This window comes from Solanum verrucosum, unplaced genomic scaffold, assembly GCF_900185275.1.
Source record: "Solanum verrucosum unplaced genomic scaffold, falcon-dt-bn FXZP01000238.1, whole genome shotgun sequence".
Classification (NCBI taxonomy): Eukaryota; Viridiplantae; Streptophyta; class Magnoliopsida; order Solanales; family Solanaceae; genus Solanum; species Solanum verrucosum.
In genome coordinates, this window is record NW_026020630.1 from 3,524,750 (window position 1) to 3,544,536 (window position 19,787).

The following is a 19,787-nucleotide window of genomic DNA, read 5'->3' on the forward strand; positions in this document are numbered from 1 at the left end:
GCTATTTTATTGGAACCATATGCATTGACAATAAATAAATAAAATATAGCAAAAAATATTCAAGATGGAGAAAAAAAAGGGAAAAAAGAAATCTCAATATTGTGTGGTTTTGCATGTTTTTAGCATTAGTAAAACAAAATATTAGGACATTTAAAGAATAGAGAGAATGTATAGCAATTCTCATGGCTTCTCCTTTTTTATAGGATTATCTCAAAATTAACCTAAGGTGTTAAAGATATAAACTCTTGTTTAAGGGATCATAAAAAAAAGTAGTCAAATTAATTAACAAGTAATTAACATATAACTATATATTATATGGACTGATTTGAAAGAGGGAATTTGTGTTTTCAAGAAAGTGAGCCTAGATGAGGGAGAAGACAAAGAGTGATAATAATAATAGAATTATTATTTCCTTTATATATTTCTCTTTCATTCTTAATTCTTCTTCCTTGTTGAAAACTCACTTTTTTTAATTAATTGGTTTCTCTTAAACTCCCTCTTTTTTCTAGTGTTTAATTTATCATCATGGCGGCTAATTTATCCTTGGAAGAGCTTAAGAATGAGAAGGTTGATCTTGTAAGTATAATCTTTCCTCTCCTCTCGTGTCGTAGCAAGATTCATAATTTAAATTTTATTCGATGAGTTCTAAGTATAATATTTTTTGAGATTTTAGTAACTTTCGTATTATGTTTTGTGTAAAGAATGATGATAAATTTGTTGATTACATAGTGCATCTTCCATGACTTTCGTGGTGACAAGATTCAGAATTTAAATTTTCTTCGATCAGTTCTAATTATAATATTTGTTGTGATTTTTAGTAACTTTCATATTATGTTTGGTGTAAAAATGATGATGAATTTGTTAAATTTGTTGATTACATAGTGCATCTACCTCTATCGTGGTGACCAAGATTCAGAATTTAAATTTTATTTGATGAGTTCTAATGATAATATTTTTTGAGATTCTAGTAACTTTCATATTATATTTTGTGTAAAAATGATGATGAATTTGTTAGATTTGTTGATACATAGTGCATCAGTGCCACTCTCTTTGTGACAAGATTCAGAATTTAAATTTTCTTTGATGAGTTCTAATTATAATATTTGTTGAGATTTTAGTAACTTTCGCATTATGTTTTGTGTAAAAATGACGATGAATTCGTTAAATTTGTTGATTACCTAATGCATCTGCCCCTCTCACGGTGACAAGATTCAGAATTTAAATTTGATTCGATAACTTCAAGTTATGTTTTGTGTAAAACTGATGACGAATTTGTTAAATTTGTTAATTACGTAATGAATACATGCATCTTTTTCCCATGATCATATTGTTTATATAAGATTTTATATATATATATATATATATAATGAATGATGAATAATTTTATTTTATTTTTTTATTTATGTATATATATAATAAATGATGAATTCTCTTGGTGAAATTTTTGCCTCTGCCACTGATTGCATGTCATGTGGTCAGACGAACAATTAGGACGTGTTATATATGTGGATTTAATTGAACCTAATACCTCCTGCTCCAATAATGTACCCATAAGATAATTTTTTTTAGTAATTATACGTACAGATCACACTCATTATGATATGAACTCACTAACTCTAGATTCTGAATCCATCTCGACTCGATGAAAATAATCTTGCAGGAAAGCATTCCGGTTGAAGAAGTATTCCAGATACTAAAATGTAGCAAAGAGGGTTTGACAAAAGAAGAAGGCCAAAAAAGGATTGAAATTTTTGGCCCCAACAAACTTGAAGAGAAAAAGGTGATTTTAAAAAAAATAAAATATTTTGATGTTTCATTTTTCTGTTTTAGAAAAAATAAATATGAATAAACACTAAAAAATTAATTTTTATTATTACAGGAGAACAAGGTCCTTAAATTCTTGGGGTTCATGTGGAATCCTCTCTCATGGGTCATGGAAGCTGCTGCTATCATGTCCATTGTCTTGGCAAATGGAGGGGTAAGAAAAAAATATACTATATATAACTGAAAGTATTTTTCGGAAAATGTTTTTGAAAAAATGAATGTTTATTTTCTCATGTTTGGTTGACAGAAACTTTTTTCGACTTAAAAGGGGGGAAAATGACTTCCCTCACTTTCGTGAGAAGGAAGTCGTTTTCCTTTACTAGAAAAATGACTTTCGTCATACCAAATACATCTCTTTGTTCATATTTATGGCTAATTAGAAGTTAGAACAAACTAATATCTAAGGTGAAATTTTTGAAAAATGCAGGGTAAGCCACCGGATTGGCCCGACTTTGTAGGTATCATGGTTTTGCTTGTTATCAACTCTACTATCAGTTTCATTGAGGAGAACAATGCTGGAAATGCTGCTGCTGCCCTTATGGCTAATCTTGCTCCCAAAACTAAGGTACACGTATAAGTAACTGTCGAATATAATGTGTTTTTTTTCTAATATTTTAAACTTTTAGATGAGACAGTCATATATTGTTCATGTTTTTTTGGTAATTATGTTTCTATGTGCAATGGATGAAATGCTAATTTGACGTTTCTTAAATGAGGTAATCATACATTTCAACGTAGTATCAGACGTTCTAGGTCCATTAAAAGAATCAAGTCCACGATTTTAGCTGAAATGCTCGCACAATTTATCACTGTTCATGTTTTTTGACGATTATATCTCTATGTGGAATGGATGATTTATAATCTTGAGAATGTGGTTCTCAGGTTTTGAGAGATGGAAAATGGTCTGAGGAGGACGCTTCGCTCCTGGTTCCAGGTGATCTGATTAGTGTTAAGTTGGGTGACATTATCCCAGCCGATGCTCGTCTTCTTGAGGGTGATCCCCTGAAGATTGATCAGGCTGCACTTACCGGTGAGTCCTTACCGGTCACCAAACAACCCGGTGATGAAGTTTTCTCTGGTTCCACTGTCAAGCAAGGCGAGCTCGATGCTGTTGTCATTGCTACTGGTGTTCATACCTTCTTTGGAAAGGCTGCACATCTTGTTGATAGCACAAACCAAGTTGGCCATTTCCAAAAGGTGAAAAAAACCGCTATGATTTGTTCCAAAATAGCATATGCAAAGAAGAACGGATCTTGAAGTATTATTTCTAAAATTTGTTGTGTGTTATATCTGTGATCAGGTGTTGACTGCTATTGGAAACTTTTGTATTTGCTCAATTCTTGTGGGAATAGTGATTGAGATTGTGGTAATGTGGCCGATTCAAAAGCGAAAATATAGAGATGGAATTGACAACTTGTTGGTGTTGCTTATTGGAGGTATCCCAATTGCCATGCCAACAGTCTTGTCTGTTACCATGGCTATTGGATCTCATCGGTTGTCCCAACAAGGCGCTATCACTAAGAGGATGACTGCCATTGAGGAAATGGCTGGTATGGATGTCCTCTGCAGTGACAAGACCGGTACCCTCACGCTTAACAAGCTTACTGTTGACCAAACCTTGATTGAGGTTCGTAATCAAGACAAAAATATACCCTTTTTTGTTATGAAAATTCCTATCATAACATAACGACTTATGTTCGTGGTTGTAGGTATTCCCTAAGAACGCAGATGCAGACACCGTTATGTTACTTGCAGCTAGAGCCTCCAGGGTCGAAAACCAGGATGCTATTGATGCTTGTATTGTTAATATGTTGGGTGATGCTAAACTGGTAATGTGAAACTAGAATTAACTATGAACTTCGTCGTTAATCTGTCACCAAATAGGTTGTAGATTAGCTTAAGTACTTGTGATATTGCAGGCAAGAGAAGGCATCCAAGAGGTTCATTTCTTTCCATTCAATCCGGTTGATAAGCGCACTGCAATCACCTATATCGATGGCAACGGAGACTGGCACAGGGCTAGCAAAGGTGCTCCTGAGCAAGTAAGATATACAATCTGTTTTATACTTCAATTTCATATACTTAATTTCAACATTTAGTGTCAAATCTAGCATTATCTTTTGCTAGATTATTGAACTCTGTGGGCTCAGTGGATCTGTCTTAAAGAAATCTCATGAAATCATCGACAACTTTGCTAACCGCGGTCTTCGTTCTTTGGGTGTTGCAAGACAGGTAAAGCAAATATAATGTTTGGTAACTTTGTTTGAGTTAGTGCAATGCAATGTATCATGATAATTTTTGTGCAGACTGTGCCAGAGAAAGATAAGGAAAGTGCTGGTTCACCTTGGGAATTCGTCGGGCTTTTACCTCTCTTTGATCCACCAAGGCACGACAGTGCAGAGACAATTCGCAAAGCTCTCGAGCTTGGTGTTAATGTTAAGATGATCACTGGTGACCAGCTTGCTATCGGTAAGGAAACTGGTCGTAGGCTCGGTATGGGAACCAACATGTATCCATCTTCAGCTCTTCTTGGTGATCATAAGGATGAGTCCATTGCTCAAATTCCTGTTGAGGAGCTTATTGAGCAGGCTGATGGCTTTGCTGGAGTCTTCCCAGGTAAATATCTAGCAATAAAATACAGTCAAATCCCTCTATAACGGTGCCACTCATACTTTTTAGCTGCTATACCGAAATGATGTTATAGAGAACATATAATATAACACATGAAAAGACAGTTCCAAAAGTAAAAGTATTGACAGTTAAGTGAAATGTTGTTATATTATGTGACAGTAGTACCTTTAGTTTTATTTTATGTGAAACTCCCTCATTTATGATCTTATAGTCATGGAAATGTCATGACATGTTTAAGATCAAAAGTTTCTTTCCTTCGTAAAACTGGAACTTACACAAGGATATATTTTGATTCTTTTGAAGAACACAAGTACGAGATTGTGAAGAAGCTGCAAGAAAGAAAGCATATTTGTGGTATGACTGGAGATGGAGTGAATGATGCACCAGCACTGAAGAAGGCTGACATTGGTATTGCAGTTGCTGATGCAACTGATGCAGCTCGGGGTGCATCTGATATCGTTTTGACCGAACCAGGTCTTGGTGTCATTATTAGTGCTGTTTTGACAAGCAGAGCCATTTTCCAGAGGATGAAGAACTATACTATCTATGCAGTCTCAATCACGATCCGTGTTGTGATGGGATTCATGCTCATTGCACTCATTTGGGAATTCGACTTCCCTCCCTTTATGGTCCTCATCATTGCCATCCTCAACGATGGAACCATCATGACCATCTCTAAGGACAGGGTCAAGCCATCTCCTTTGCCCGACTCATGGAAGCTCAACGAGATCTTTGCCACTGGGATCATCCTCGGAACCTATCAAGCTCTCATGACTGTTCTGTTCTTCTATCTTGCAGCTTCTACTGATTTCTTTACAGTAAGTCCTTTCCTTTTTAATCTTCCGGAACAAACGCTTACCATCATGCAAAAAGCTATAATTGATAGCACAAAAACAAAACGTACTATTGGAACATGATAAGCAAATTTATCTTATGTATATGCAGGAGAAGTTCGGTGTTAGATCAATCAGGGAGAACGAACACGGTCTTACAGCTGCTGTATACCTTCAAGTGAGTATTATCAGTCAGGCTCTCATCTTTGTGACAAGATCAAGAAGCTGGTCATTTGTGGAACGCCCCGGTTTTTTGCTTGTCGTTGCTTTCTTTCTAGCCCAATTCGTAAGTCCTTAAAATCAATCGAACCTTAATGAACATTCAATCTTCACAACTCTGTATATACATATATTCTTACTAATCAAGATCCTGTTTTTTCTTTTTTCTAACTCAGGTGGCTACACTTATCACCGTCTACGCGAACTGGAACTTTGCTAGGATTCATGGAATTGGGTGGGGATGGGCAGCAATCATATGGATCTACACAATCATTACATATCTCCCTCTTGATGTTCTTAAATTCATTAGTCGTTACGCGTTGAGTGGTGATGCCTGGGATTCAATGATCCAGAATAAGGTAAAAAAACAAACAAGCTATAGCCTCATGATCACATTTTGTAATCTTAATACTGTCTTTGACATGTTCAATTCTAATTGAATGTTTCTTGTAAAACTTATTAGACCGCCTTCACAACAAAGAAGGATTATGGAAAAGGCGAAAGAGAAGCACAATGGGCCGTGGATCAACGTACACGTCATGGTCTCCAGACTGCAGAAAGCAATGGCTTATTCCATGACAAGAACTACAGGGAATTGAATGAGATTGCTGAACAAGCTAAACGTCGTGCTGAAGTTGCAAAATATACACACGAGTAATTGAAAAATTACTCAAGATTTACAAGAACCATGTTGCGAGTTTGAGGATTTTTACACTCTCAAAGGAACATGTTGAAATGATCTAATAATAAGACAATATTGTCTAAGATTATGCTATGAATTATGGGAGATAAATGACTATTTTTTTTTTGGTAAGGGCATTTTTGCAGCTAATTTTTGTTTTCTTCAAGAAGTGTATGTACATGATGTTATCAATGTTGGATGAGTTCCTAAATTGGTGAACTACAAAGGCTGCTTATTAAAAAAAAAAAAGTGAACTAGTAGCTATATACATAAAGAATATCTATAACATTATCTTTTATGTTTTTTTTTTCTGTAAATATTTATTTATTAATTAATATATTTAATTTTCCTAAAATACGTCCGAAAGGAAAGCATAATGTTAGGTTTATACGATATAATATAAATTGACAATACGATAATCATATTACAACTTTTCTCACAATGTTACAAGAAAAAAAAAAGATTATGTTCTACATAGACATTAGTAATAATTGTGTAACATGTTAAGTAAAGTGCATTGCTGCTACTATTACAATTTACCTAAGTGGATTCTCTTTTATGGAGAAGGTAATAGTTGAACCTTGATCACTTGTTATATAGTTTTTTTAATTTATATGACTATATCATAAGCTTTGATGGTCGTTGAACTTAATTAAACCTTCGAGAGTACTAATGCAAGTGCGACATAAAGGGCATGTCTTGTGTTTTGGTAAAAACCAAGGAATAATACAAGCAGCATGAAACCTATGACAACAAGTAGAAAGTATTAATCACAGCGTAGCATCTTCTTGTTCAAATTTTCTAAAAAGATACTCCCTTCGTCCACAATTGTTTGGCAGGTATACTAAAAATAGATGTCCAAGATTAATTGTCAATTTAAACAATCAATAAATAATTAGTCACTTTTTTCCAATTCTGCCCTTAATGATTGTGTAGTTCAATTGAAAAGTTATGTGGAATTTTGGTATTCTTGATATAGTAGGGTTATATTAGTCAAATTACACCTTGTATTAAATTTTCCTTGAAGGATGTGCATGACCTTACCCTGACTAACAATTGTGGACGGAGGGAGTACAACAATTGATATTGAAAATTTCAATCAATATTACCAGACTGTATTTCAATCAAACACAAGTTCGACACAAGGGACATGTCCTATTTTTTTCCAACCATGGCCTAATACAAGCATAATGAAACCTATGACAACAAATAGGAAAAATAAAAATCATCTCCATATGTTTAATTTCTTCGATACAAATCGAGCAATCACTATTTTCTCCTTTAATTCCCAAAGTTTTTATTGCTTCGTTTGAAATATCTATTACTACGTCAATAGTAACCGCTCTTTCTGTTCTTGTTGGTGTCGGTGCTGATGCTGGTGCTAATTCTTCTGTATCGATCCGAAATACTACCCATTTTATGAACCAAATTACATATAAAACCAAAAAAACGATAGCTAAAATAGATAAATAATCAGCAGGGGAAAGACCTAACATTTTTTTTTTTGATGGTGATGATCAATCAACGATTCATGTCTATTTATAATTTATTAAAATTGTTGAATTTAGAAACCTTATAGGAATAGGATTAAATTATTTTTCGAAATCTTTTAGGAGTAGGATTAACTAATTAAGGAAGGAAATACTTTTTTTTTTATTAAATCCCAAATCATTTATAGAGTTTGAAGTAAACTTGATGCATGTAAATTTTTTACCAATTGTCACATAGAATAAACTATTTTTTTCTTCATTTAAATTTATATTAAAACATATTTCAGAAAATATTTTTAAATTTTTTCATGTTCGATTGGTGAAAAATATTTTCGATAGGAAAAAAACAACTTTCTTAACACATGAGGAAAAAAAATTTCATGTTCAATTGAGCATTCCATATTGATTGTGTCTTGTCCTGTCCTCCCCACTCTGCAAAACGTACACCTCATTTTCATCCCCATCCCATAGCTCCCTTCCCCTACCTCACATCTACCTCTCATAATATTTGCCTAGATTATATATATACAATTGTTTTTAGGATAATATTTTTTGCTTGCGTATCGAAAATATGAAAATAAGTAAAAAACCATGCACTTATTTTCCTAGAAAACATTTTCCTTCGTACCGATCACACCCATAATAAAGCAAGTTTATTCCAAAATAGGTACATAACACCTGAATTCCACATGCATAAAAGAAAGAGAAGGTAAAATGAAACACTTAATGAATTTACATCAAAAGTTACAAAGAGATGCCTTCTTCTCAACTGAGTTCTTGTGAGAAAGTAGCATTGAAAAGATTTACTGTAAGAATTGCTTCAACTTCTATAATAGAGAGAAATGAACAAGAAACATATATACACATAGAATAAGGTCTGTTACGATTCTTTTTGTTGAAATACTTACCAAAATCACCAGATATATATAGGAAATGTATATACACTTTACGATCGATATGTGCCAGGAGACTAAATTAATATTGAACACATTAATCAGATCCTCAAATGGAGAACTTGATTGCATACTTCGAAAGGATTCAAAAACCAAGAGATGATTGATTTACCGTCAGTTTTGGATGTTCAAATGTAGATGCTGCATCTTAGATGTCATGATGTTCGTGCATTCTCCATCGATGCTTATAGTATGCCACTCAAGAAGCCCCTAAAAGAATGTCAAAATACGTCTATCAATTAACACGAAGCCAACTTAGACTACTCCAAACATAGATAAAACGGAGGATAGTTAATCACATACCAAAATCCCTCTGCTTTTTTCTCTTGATTTCTGCAGAGTTATAATCGTTATAGTATCGTTTTAGTGCAGTGATGTAGAGGTATAATGAACAGATTTAATAAGTGTAGGAGTTTATAATGAGTTCAGGTTTATGATTTGTAGTGTACCTTGATTTTCCTTCGAAGGCATCGTTCAATTCATCAATACTTGGCCTCTTTGCAAATGTTGCTAAGGATATGTATTTTTCCTTCCCGGGAGATTCATCGACTCTCTTGTATAACTCGTAAGGATATGGATACGACATCCTATAACATGAGATAATTAGCAAGAGAGTGACTGTTGACAATGGATATATTCAGCCATTCTTCTTTGCAGAGGCAATAACAACAAGAATCTATTAATTAAGGAATCATTTGATTTAGAGACTAGCTATGCCGGTATGAGTTTGGTCATTGTGAAGCAAAAGAGTATTGGTCATCCGATGGTTTTGAATGGGTCCACCAAGTTTGGGAAGAACGGAGTCCATTGAACAACTTCCCGAAAATCTATGACTAGCACACATCAAAAACTCCAAAAGATCTTGAATTCCTATTTTCATTAACGATGAAATGCCCAAAAGGGAGACATTAGTCATGGCGAAACATTGATAGTATTGGTCACCAGGAGGTTTTGGATGGACCCATCAAGTTTGAGGCAAAACGGAATCGATCAAACAAATTCTAGAGAATCTATGGACTAACACACATCGAAAACTCTAGAAAACCCTGTACTCTTATCTTCATGAAGCCGAAATGCCAAAAAAAAGTGGCTTTAGTCATTGAGAAACAATGGGAGTAATGGTCACCAGGCGGTTTTGGATGGACCCACCAAGTTTGGGGAAGAACAGAGTCAGTCGAACAAACTCCGAAAAATCTATGGACTAACACACACCAACAACACCAAAAAATCCTGAATTTCTGCTTTATGATGCCGAAATGCCAAAAAAGTGATGTCAATCACGACGAAGCCATGGGAATTGGTCACTATAGGCGGTTTCAGCTGAACCCAGTCAAGTTTGGGGCTGATAGAACAAATTCCAAAAAATCTATGGATCAACACACTGAAAATACCAAAATAACATGAATTCTTATTTCATGACCTCGAAAAGCCAGGGAAAAAAAGTGACATCAGTCATGACGAAGGAGTGATCCGTGAATCTGCATTTTATCTCATAAACCGAAAAAAAGAAGAAAGCATTTTCATGCCATTTTAAGTTAGCCTTCTTCTTCATGATCGTGTTATGACAAAATGAATCAATAGCATAGAAACAAATCTAACCTGAGTGCACCCATAATAGGATATTGTGTTCCTGCATAGTAGAGTAGCCGGAATTGATAGCATATCTCAAACGATGCAGCATATTCCAATCTCTTATCTCTACCCATTGTCTTGAAGATAAAGAGAAAAAATCAATCAGAACGTAGGACGAAGTTCCTTTTACTGTTGGTCATTATGGTTCAATGGTTACTATACTTACTTGCATGATACCACTTGAAGCAGGTAAATCCTGCACAATTAGTATGTGATATATCAGAGTCAAGCCATTTGTGATCATTTCATCATCGAGCAGAAGTGGAGTCAAGCTATGAACACCGGAAGTGTAAGCAGAATTTATTTAACGGATTTTCTAGTGCCACTAAAAACTATTGTTTTCTATGAGAGAAAAATCATTATACATGCAAGACGAATAAATGGATAATACTTGGATAATTTGAGTTGGTAATCAACATTTTAGTGTGTAATGGTAAACTAAGTTGCGTGGACTCTTTACTTTCGATACCGCACCCACACGGATTCTCCAAAAATACACTACTTTTGGAGAATCCGACATGCACCCACTGACATTTATGAAAAGTCAGAGTAACATAGATGGTAAAACACCCTTAATCCAGATTAGAAGGCTTAAGCACAGTTTTCAATTTTTAGAAATTTCTAGAATAAACACTTTCAGTTGAATTCGTCTCATTTGCATATCTACATGTCAGACAGTACTCTACGTTACATGGACAGATGGACTTGGGTATGAGACGTTGCATTTAAGTTCTTGAACACTGCCAGAATCAAAATATGTTCAACGATAAACTACAAAAAGAAATTAAGAATGAGTACTGTTGAGTATGCATCTTCAACCACAAGCTTCACCTTGGTAAGTGATGTTAAGCATTGGAAGGGACATGATACTAATTTATCATTCAAACAACTTTTTCTACTGCGATTGAAATTCATGGTAAGCCATGAGCTGTTTTTAAGTTAAAAGGAAGTCACATTCATTAACGAGGTATTAAGATCCTAACCTTTAGTTTGGGGTTGACAAGAATAATTGGTCGGTTACCCGCTGCATCAGTCATAGCTCTCATATCCTGCATTATTCAACAGGAGGAAAAGAATTTAATAAACTGAATAAGAGTGATAAGAGGAAAATACAGCAACTGGTTCACAGTGAATCACATCTATGATGCAATTTCCGACAGCATTCTGGGGAGCCACTAGAATGAACAAGTCATCTTGTTTTTCGACCTCCTTGCCACCTGAAAAACACATAAAAATTGGTAGTAGACAGGGAGTTGACCAGCAATCATGAAAGAAGGAAATTCAAGAGTGTGATTATATCGTGTTTTATCGCAAAGTTAACCTCAGAAAAATTGCAGGTTAAGCATTCGTGTTAGCATGTGTAGACTTGCACAACATACACAAATAGTCATCACACTACAGAAACATTTATAAAGCTATGAAGTTTCTACTATCAGCTATACTAGAACTACATTCTCAAATGAACCCCTCACAACAGAGCTAAATCTACGATTTTAAGTTTAGAACAACTCTTATTGCTTACTGGGTTCGGGATGCATTATCTATACATATAAACTGAATTTCTTAATACAACTACAGGGTTTGAGCCAAAGTCGTTCTACCGAACACGTAACTTCTGCTGTGGCTCTGCCCCTGTCTCATATTAAAGAGAAATGTTGTGCACGAACGCGCACGGATAGATTTGTATATTATGTCTTAGAGGACAATTTATAGTTGCAGTATGCTTCTAAAAACATGATATTGGATAGGAAATGAAAGTCATCAGTGCAATTTTAATCTCTGTAATACCTATAGAACCAATATTGACAAAGTTTCCCAACGCGCCATAATCACCCCAATCCATGTACTCTAATATCTTTCGACTTCCTGCAAGCTGCAAAGGCATTCCTGCAAGTGCACCTTCCCCCATAGACCCTTGGACACAAACCTACAAATGAGATCTGGATAAATGAATATGTATAATTTGCCTTATTTCAAAGATAATAGATTAACTTAGAGAGGAAACGAATAACCATCAGTGACACATACCTTGACACGCTTTCCATCGTCAGCAAATGAAAGAGCAAGTACACGGATAAGTTCCATTAGAGTACCTATTCGATAAACATCCTGTGGATTTAAGATACTGTCAAACCTAAATAAACTATGAGAATATGATCAGAAAATGTTTTCTCACCATTGAAGGATTCAGCTCCGGGATATTGATTTCTATCTGTTAAATCAAGATAAAGGTATTAATATAACTTGGATTTAAGATAAATGCAGATGGGGAAAAGGACTGGATTCCTTGTATAGGTCCAATGAAGAATAAACACTACTTCTCTGGTATAAATAAATGAACGGCTTAGTTTCTCTCGTTTCATTGCAATTTGATCTTCAATTTTAAACAACATTTTTTAGATACAATCAAATAGAAAGCCTCAAGGCGCCATATTCTAGGAGCTCAAACTATGTTATTGAACAAATTCTCCTGCGGGTCAAGGGCTCCTTTTCCTTATTTTTTTTTCCAAAAAAACTAACAAAAAGATGCACCATATTCTGACACCAGCAATGTTGTCGAAACACACTTTACATATGAGATTAGATAGAATATTGAAGAGCATATACTATAAGTTTACAGGATATTATTAAATAGAATGGGACAAGATTCATCTTTTGAGCTAGCTATTTTCATGCTTTTATTATCTATAAAACTAGTTTCCGGGAACATGAGCTGGTAGTTCTCTCTTTTTCTTTTTTCAAAATTAAGAAAAGGTTACCTTTCCATGTTTCGAGTTATGTGGACACCAGAATATGGCATATTTCCTTCAAATAAGTAGAGTAATTCATTGGAACTATTTCCACTGAGTAATCACATGTTATCTGTAAGTGTTTAAAATATTTAGTGATTCGTTCTCACAATAGCATAAATTTTTAGAAACAAGATAAGAGATGTCTCCAGATTCCGTCAAATATGAACTTCAAGGGTAAAATAATCTAGTGAAACTCATGTGTCAACAGATTTGAAGTATCATAACAAGTTATATTTCTTCATTGATTGACAAAGAAACATACTGGCTTTCTTCTTAGAAACTCGTCAACTCACTCAAGGGGGCATATCATGGTATATTCAGAAAACTGTATTTCACATACATATGCAAATAATATCTTGTATCTACTTCCACTAAGAAAGGCGACTTCTCAGTCAAAGTGGTTGGAAAACGTGGCACTTAAACAAAATGGTTGAAAGAAGAGGATAAAAAAGACAGCACACTGCACAAAGCATCCAGCATTAGCAGGGTCCGGGGAAGGGCCGCACCCCAAGCACTGTGATTTAGACATCCTATCCTAATGCAAGCATTAGTGGCTGCTTCCACGGCTTGAGTCCATGACCTATAGGTCACACGAAGACAACTTCACCATTGCTACAAGGCTCCCCTTCGGTTGAAAGAAGGGGATGTCTTAATTAAAATGATAACCAATCAAAATTATCTTATAAAACAGTTCTACCAACGCAAACTACTTTGATGTTAACCTTATCTGAATTACTTTTGAATATCTGAGTTACTTTTGAATCAGAGCAGAGTCATACCTTTAAACGAGTTTTCCCATCATTGATAGCTCTTTGAGTAGCCTGAAGCACATCAGTGTAGAAATATTCCCTAATTTCTCTTGAGTGAGGAATATTATTCAGTCTAGTTGGTATTCCTCTCCAATCCTATAAAGATATAAGGAAAACGGTCAAAGCTAAAACCAATCATTTTTTTTCTGTGCAACTTTCCCTAAAAATAGAAGGGAAGTTGTGTACGTGATTTACGGTAGCAGATGATTACCTTGCTCAAAGATGCCATATCAGCTCGAGTACTGGAAATTACTGATTCTTCTGCAAACAAAATATGGTCGAGTTCAGGGTCCAAATTGTCATTGAGCTAAGTGATGACTGCTAATTTAGATGGTCAGCATGTTGATACAAGAAACTCAAAAAGGTGTCCAGCAAAAAATCTTTTTTATTGTTGGATGGAACATCTATTTCGTATTTGGTTTTTAGGGGAAACAAAAGGAAATGAGCTTGAAGGAATTTTGTTTCACTGCTTCTGGATGTTAATTACCTAAAGCTATAGATGATTGTTGGAAAATTCGGGAGTGCAACAGTTCCTCTAAATAGTATATTTATCATTTGTAAAAGAAGAAAAAGGAAAAGAGAAGGAAACATTGGAGTCTATACAAGTTTTATATATGGATGCTTTAGTTTCTTCTATGATCACACTTGGAAAATGCTTTAAACAATTCCCACATACTATAAAGTGTAAGTGAAAAAGCTGCAAAGGCTCTATCATCTTGATTTCATCCATATTAGCTTCACAAAATATACCATGTTAATTAAGTTCCCATTTGGTTTGAACTGCAAATATCAAACAGGCCTAACTTAGCTTCGTTAAGTTTACTCCAATGTTTTTCAAATCAAACAGGCTTCACAGCATGAAGAGAAACAAGATGGAAAATATGAGAAAAAAGAATAGAGATAGAGTTTAATTATCGAGGTGGATGCATTATATATCAATTAGAAGATTTCAAAAAGAACAAAAGACGGGGGGATTGATAATTGAGACATATGGTTAATCATGTGTTACGCAATCTTTACATCTCTTATAGGATTATATGCTGCCGAGATCAGCAGGAATGCCAATTTAGTTAAAACATAGCTCTCCATAGAATACAAAGAACCTCAAGAGAGATATTTCTAAAGAAAAAAAGATTCACACCTGATTTTCTTGCATCTTGTTCCTCTTTCTGCACGCGCGACAATAAGGAATCAATTTCTGCAAATACTGCATCTTTGCCGCGGTTCCCATCAATCTGTATGTCACGCCTCATAAGTAAAATCACTAGAAAAACATAGAGAATTTCAAAATTATATTATAACAAGAGTAAATACCAAATCTACCTTATTCATTATATCTGAGTACACTGGTAATATTGCTTCAGCATTTTGCTTGTATATTTGCAGACGTGATTTCACCTGAAATACATTTAACACACCTGGTTAAACTGTAGACTTGTGGATATCTTAGATGCTTCAGCTTTTCTAGATATATCGAAGATGGGCACTACGTAGGATTAGTCTATATTATGGTGTCTTGAATATCAGAAGCACAAAAATGGTTTGTATAAACCAGTCTTAGTAGCAAGTATATGTCTAGTAAACTAAAGCAAGGCAAACAATGTGGGGGTTAAAAGTACCTTTTCCTCTGTGTCATCAGGACGAGTTATGAGCCTTGCTTTGATGTCCTCGGTCTCTGGAGGGAAATTAGTAACATGGTATATCTTACCAGTGAGAGGATCTAGCCTTCTACCAACACATCTGTCAATAAGAATCTCATCAGGAACCTGTAGAAGAGAAGGACTTTTTGGGTAAAAGATGGAACACAAATCAAATGGAAGAAGAAGCAGACTAGCCTGTTTGGATTTGCTTTTCATTTTTAACTCATAAGCCAAAAGCCATAAGTTATGGCTTTGGCTTATTTTTAACATTTTAGCTTAAAACTAAGTGCTTTATAAGCACTTTTTAACTTACCCAAACGCTCCAAAAGTGCTTAAAAAGCTATTTTAGCTTAAAGCACTTAAAATAAGTCAATCCAAACGGGCTCTTAGGATTTCTTCTTAATTCAGATTCTATTTGTGAATTGGTCCGCTAAAATTTGGAAATTCTTTATCTCACTCTTGCTCTATTATACCTCTTTTTGGTATATACAGAGAAAGCACATAGGACAACCACATCAATTCATGAATGTGTTCTATGACAAGAAGAACATAGGACAACCATATCAATTCACGAATGTGTGAGAAGACTTCACTTATTTTTTATCAACCCATGTGCTTTCATCAAGTAGTGTTCAAGGAAGTCATTGACTGCATCACTCAACATAATATAGCTGAGGGTTATATAGCTCGAACTTTTCAAACTGTCGATTGGTGCATGTTGGATCCTCCAAAAGTAGTGTATTTTTGGACGATCCGTCACAGGTGTGGCGACATTTGTGGAGAGTCCAAACAACATTTAGAGGCAGGTTTTCATGTTTTCTACAATGTCTTTGTCCACTGGACATGTATGAATGACTCAACCTACTTAAAGTGATCCTCAACTCCGAAGATATTTCAATTTCTGTTATGATCAAACCTAAAACATTTCAAAGTGCACTACGTTACAGCATTGCAACATCATATCACATACAGCATCAAAATTTGAAACAGTGACAAAAACATCTGACCTATCTTTAGTAAACTTTCAAAAGATCGTCTTATTTGTGACAGGAAAGAAAATGCAGATTATGTAATGGTAGAGTGAACGTACATCAAGCACGATGTAGATATCTGGTCTGATATTCAACCTTTCCAGACTTTCTGCTTGGGCCAACGTTCGTGGATACCCATCCAGAAGCCACCCTTTTTCTTTTGCATCTTCCTTTGATAATCGTGTTGTCACCATCTGTAACAGAAGTCGACTTTGAAAATCATAAAAAGCGAAAGTTATTTCTTTCATTAACAAGACACTTGAAAGATCTCATACAGCTGTTACAATCTCATCAGGAACCAGGCGACCAGCGTTCATATACTCCTTAGCTTTATTTCCAATATCTGTACCAGCCGATAATTCAGCTCGTAGGAGATCACCGGTTGATATGTGCACCAATCCAAACTGAAACAAACCATGATAAAATATCATTCAAGAGGAGATTTTAAACAAACCAACATTCCCATTCACAAATTTCGTTTAGTTCAACATGAATCGTCACACCACAAAAGACAAACTTTTTTTTCGTTCAATCAACCCATTGGTCTGACTAATCAAGATTTGTGTTGCGTAAGGCCAATATTGAAGGAGGAAGCGCTCCCTACCAGAGATTTCTCCACTCTCATTGCTTGAGCCCGATACCTCTGGTTAAGGATAGAGGGATTCCATCCATCCCACTACATCCTTTTCTGGTCACGAAAAACAAATAACAAACACTTGGCACATTATGGAATGAGTGCATAAAATGATATGCATAACTAGAAGAATTGAACTATTTAATTGCTTTAGCATATTCACAAATAGGTCATGGTCAATCATATTTAACACAACGTCGTGAACAATCAATCAACTATGTATCAATCGTTAACTAGTTGGCGTCGGGGGAAAATAAGTTGCTACCACCTTCCAGTCAAAAGATAATTCTATTCATCAAACAGCAGAAGAAAACAAGAGAGATCGAGAAGTCAACCTTTTGTACAATCAATTCACATTGAGTCCCTTTACCAGATGCAGGGGCACCTGATATCATCACCTTCAAAGGCTCACTTCTAGCACATATCACCTGAAGAAACAAATACTTCCAAAATTTTATTCCATAAACAAAATTATACATTGTGAGTGCAAAATACAAGTAAACCTCATTGAAATGTGAGATTCGTAAACTTGAAAATAAAACAGATTATCTGCTACAACAAACAAATACGACCCAGCCTGACCCGATCATGTAAAACTCTTTTTACACTAATAGTGTATGTAACTTAAACTCGTTACTATTTATACATGCTGACCTTGATTTTGTGATTATTCCTCAAATGAGTTCGTCGATTGACATTGTGAGACGCGATTACTTGTTCCGAGTAAGCAATTGAAGATGATAAATGGATAGAATTCGAAGAAATTGGTACTGATGAATATGATGATGAGAAATTAGAAGGATTATTAGTACAGATTGGAGAAAAAATTGGATTTGAAGAAATATTATGAGTAGAAATGTGAGGAAAATTCATAGTGACTGAAGTTATCATCGCCATGGAAGAAGAAGAAGAAGAAAAAAAAGAGGGAAAGAAGAGGAGTGACAATGGCAGATATTAACGGATTAACTGCCACCACAAAAATCAATGAAATGAGATTTGGGCTTTGCCCCGCTTTCAAAATGGGCCTTGAAGACTGATATTTGGCCTATAGTGGAGTGCCACCCTTTAAGTTTTGACCTCATTAAAAGAAATAACGAACAAATAAATTTTTTCGTATTTTGGTGAATCGTCGAGATTTTTTATATTATATTGAGTGAGATTTGCACTAATAATAAGTTTTGGTGATCGTCAAGATTCGTGACATGATCAATTGCGAGTATCATTTCAGTATATGTTGTTGAATTCTTACGATTAAATGGCTAAAATCCTAACAATGGCTATAACTCAAAATACGTCTTTTTCCTACAAAATCATCGAAATCAATTCAAAATGATTTCAAATTTCATATATATATTTTTAACATTAAGCCTAATCATTAATTCTTTAGATTTATAAAGTGTCATTTGTACATATATTTTTTTGGATACGATAGTGGTTATAGAGAGTTAGAGACTATAATATAACATAACATGCGAACTGGTTGGGGAAAAAACTCAGTTGTTAAACTGAAATGTGTCCATGAATTTTTGGTGATAGGATTTCAGAATTTTTTATTGCCCTTTTTTTTCCATGGACGTCCGTTACGACCCTATTAATGCCGCCAGTTGGTCCCGAAGGGAAAACGAACGCATTTTCAAGTTCAAACGAGCTCCAAAGCAAGAAAATCCAGATTTTACCGATTTTCATGTGTTATAGTCCATGAAATTTTAGTGATATAGGATTCTGGATTCTTTTTTGCCAAAAATTTTCATGGACATTGTTTACGACCTTATTAATGGAGTCAGTTGGTCTCGAGGGGCGAACGAGCGCATTTTCATGTTCAAACGATCCCCAAAGCAGATTTTCGTGTGCTATAGTCAATGGATTTTTAGTGATACCGAAATTTTTTTTGCCAAAAATTTTCATGAACGTCCGTTACGACCTTATTAATGACACTAGTGGAACATGAGTGGCAAACGGGAGCATTTTCAAGTTCAAACGATCACCAAAGCAAGAAAAATAAGATTTTATCGATTTTCGTCTGCTATAATCCATGAATTTTTGGTGATACGAAATTTCAAAAAAAAATGTACCAATTTTTTTATAGATGTCCGTTACAACCTTAATAATTAATGGCATCAATTGCTCCCAAGGGGCAATCAGAAGCATTTTCAAGTTTAAATGAGCCCCAAAAAAGGAAAGCCCTGATTTTATCGATTTTCGTGTGCTATAGTCCATGGATTTTAGGTGATAGCATTTCCATAATTATTTTTGCCGAAATTTTTTATGGACGTCCGTTATGACCTTATTAATGGCGCCAGTTGGTCCCGAGGGGGTAAACAAGTGAATTTTCACGTTCAAACGAGCCCCAAAGCAAGAAAATCCAGATTTTACCAATTTTCGTGTGCTATAGTCCATGAATTTTTGGTGATACATGATTTTGAAATTTTTTTTGCCAAAATTTTTTATGGACGTCCGTTACGACCTTATTAATGGCATCAGTTGGTCCCGAGGAAAAACGGGAGCATTTTCAAGTTCAAATGATCCCTAAAGTAAGAAAACCCATATTTTACCAATTTTCGTGTGCTAAGGTGCATGGATTTGTTGGTGATAGGATTCCAGAATTTTTTTTTGCCAA

The 19,787-nt window shown here is 35.0% G+C and overlaps 2 protein-coding genes across 2 annotated transcripts; one reads left to right on the forward strand and one right to left on the reverse strand.

The window, feature by feature from the left end:
* Positions 1-350: 350 nt before the first annotated feature.
* Positions 351-6,254, forward strand: LOC125811478 (ATPase 8, plasma membrane-type-like). Its single transcript, XM_049490980.1, has 14 exons — positions 351-576; positions 1,661-1,780; positions 1,880-1,978; positions 2,252-2,389; positions 2,707-3,021; positions 3,125-3,451; positions 3,534-3,653; positions 3,744-3,866; positions 3,952-4,056; positions 4,131-4,440; positions 4,759-5,273; positions 5,401-5,574; positions 5,684-5,866; positions 5,971-6,254. Exons 1-14 carry the CDS (start codon positions 526-528, stop codon positions 6,163-6,165), a joined length of 2,775 nt encoding a protein of 924 aa, XP_049346937.1. The 5' UTR covers positions 351-525; the 3' UTR covers positions 6,166-6,254.
* A 2,280-nt stretch (positions 6,255-8,534) lies between these two features.
* On the reverse strand, positions 8,535-18,083 carry LOC125811481 (adenylate kinase 5, chloroplastic). The gene is made up of 19 exons (XM_049490983.1): positions 17,825-18,083; positions 17,506-17,598; positions 16,812-16,940; positions 16,596-16,730; positions 15,485-15,631; positions 15,189-15,263; positions 15,007-15,100; positions 14,077-14,126; positions 13,836-13,961; positions 12,441-12,476; positions 12,293-12,373; positions 12,053-12,191; positions 11,402-11,481; positions 11,248-11,313; positions 10,431-10,460; positions 10,232-10,341; positions 9,082-9,219; positions 8,936-8,965; positions 8,535-8,842 (listed from the first exon to the last, which is right to left on the reverse strand). Exons 1-19 carry the CDS (start codon positions 18,065-18,067, stop codon positions 8,818-8,820), a joined length of 1,827 nt encoding a protein of 608 aa, XP_049346940.1. The 5' UTR covers positions 18,068-18,083; the 3' UTR covers positions 8,535-8,817.
* Positions 18,084-19,787: the final 1,704 nt, after the last annotated feature.

Bases quoted from the DNA above. Each gene is read 5' to 3' on its own strand.
- LOC125811481 (XM_049490983.1), bottom strand. From the start codon at position 18,067: ATGGCGATGATAACTTCAGTCACTATGAATTTTCCTCACATTTCTACT. The intron at 15,632-16,595 runs GTACGTTCACTC...TCTCTTCTACAG, and splicing joins ATATCTACATCGTGCTTGAT to GTTCCTGATGAGATTCTTAT. The intron at 12,192-12,292 runs GTATGTGTCACT...TCTCATTTGTAG, and splicing joins ACGATGGAAAGCGTGTCAAG to GTTTGTGTCCAAGGGTCTAT.
- LOC125811478 (XM_049490980.1), top strand. From the start codon at position 526: ATGGCGGCTAATTTATCCTTGGAAGAGCTTAAGAATGAGAAGGTTGAT. The intron at 1,979-2,251 runs GTAAGAAAAAAA...TGAAAAATGCAG, and splicing joins TTGTCTTGGCAAATGGAGGG to GGTAAGCCACCGGATTGGCC. The intron at 5,867-5,970 runs GTAAAAAAACAA...AAAACTTATTAG, and splicing joins ATTCAATGATCCAGAATAAG to ACCGCCTTCACAACAAAGAA.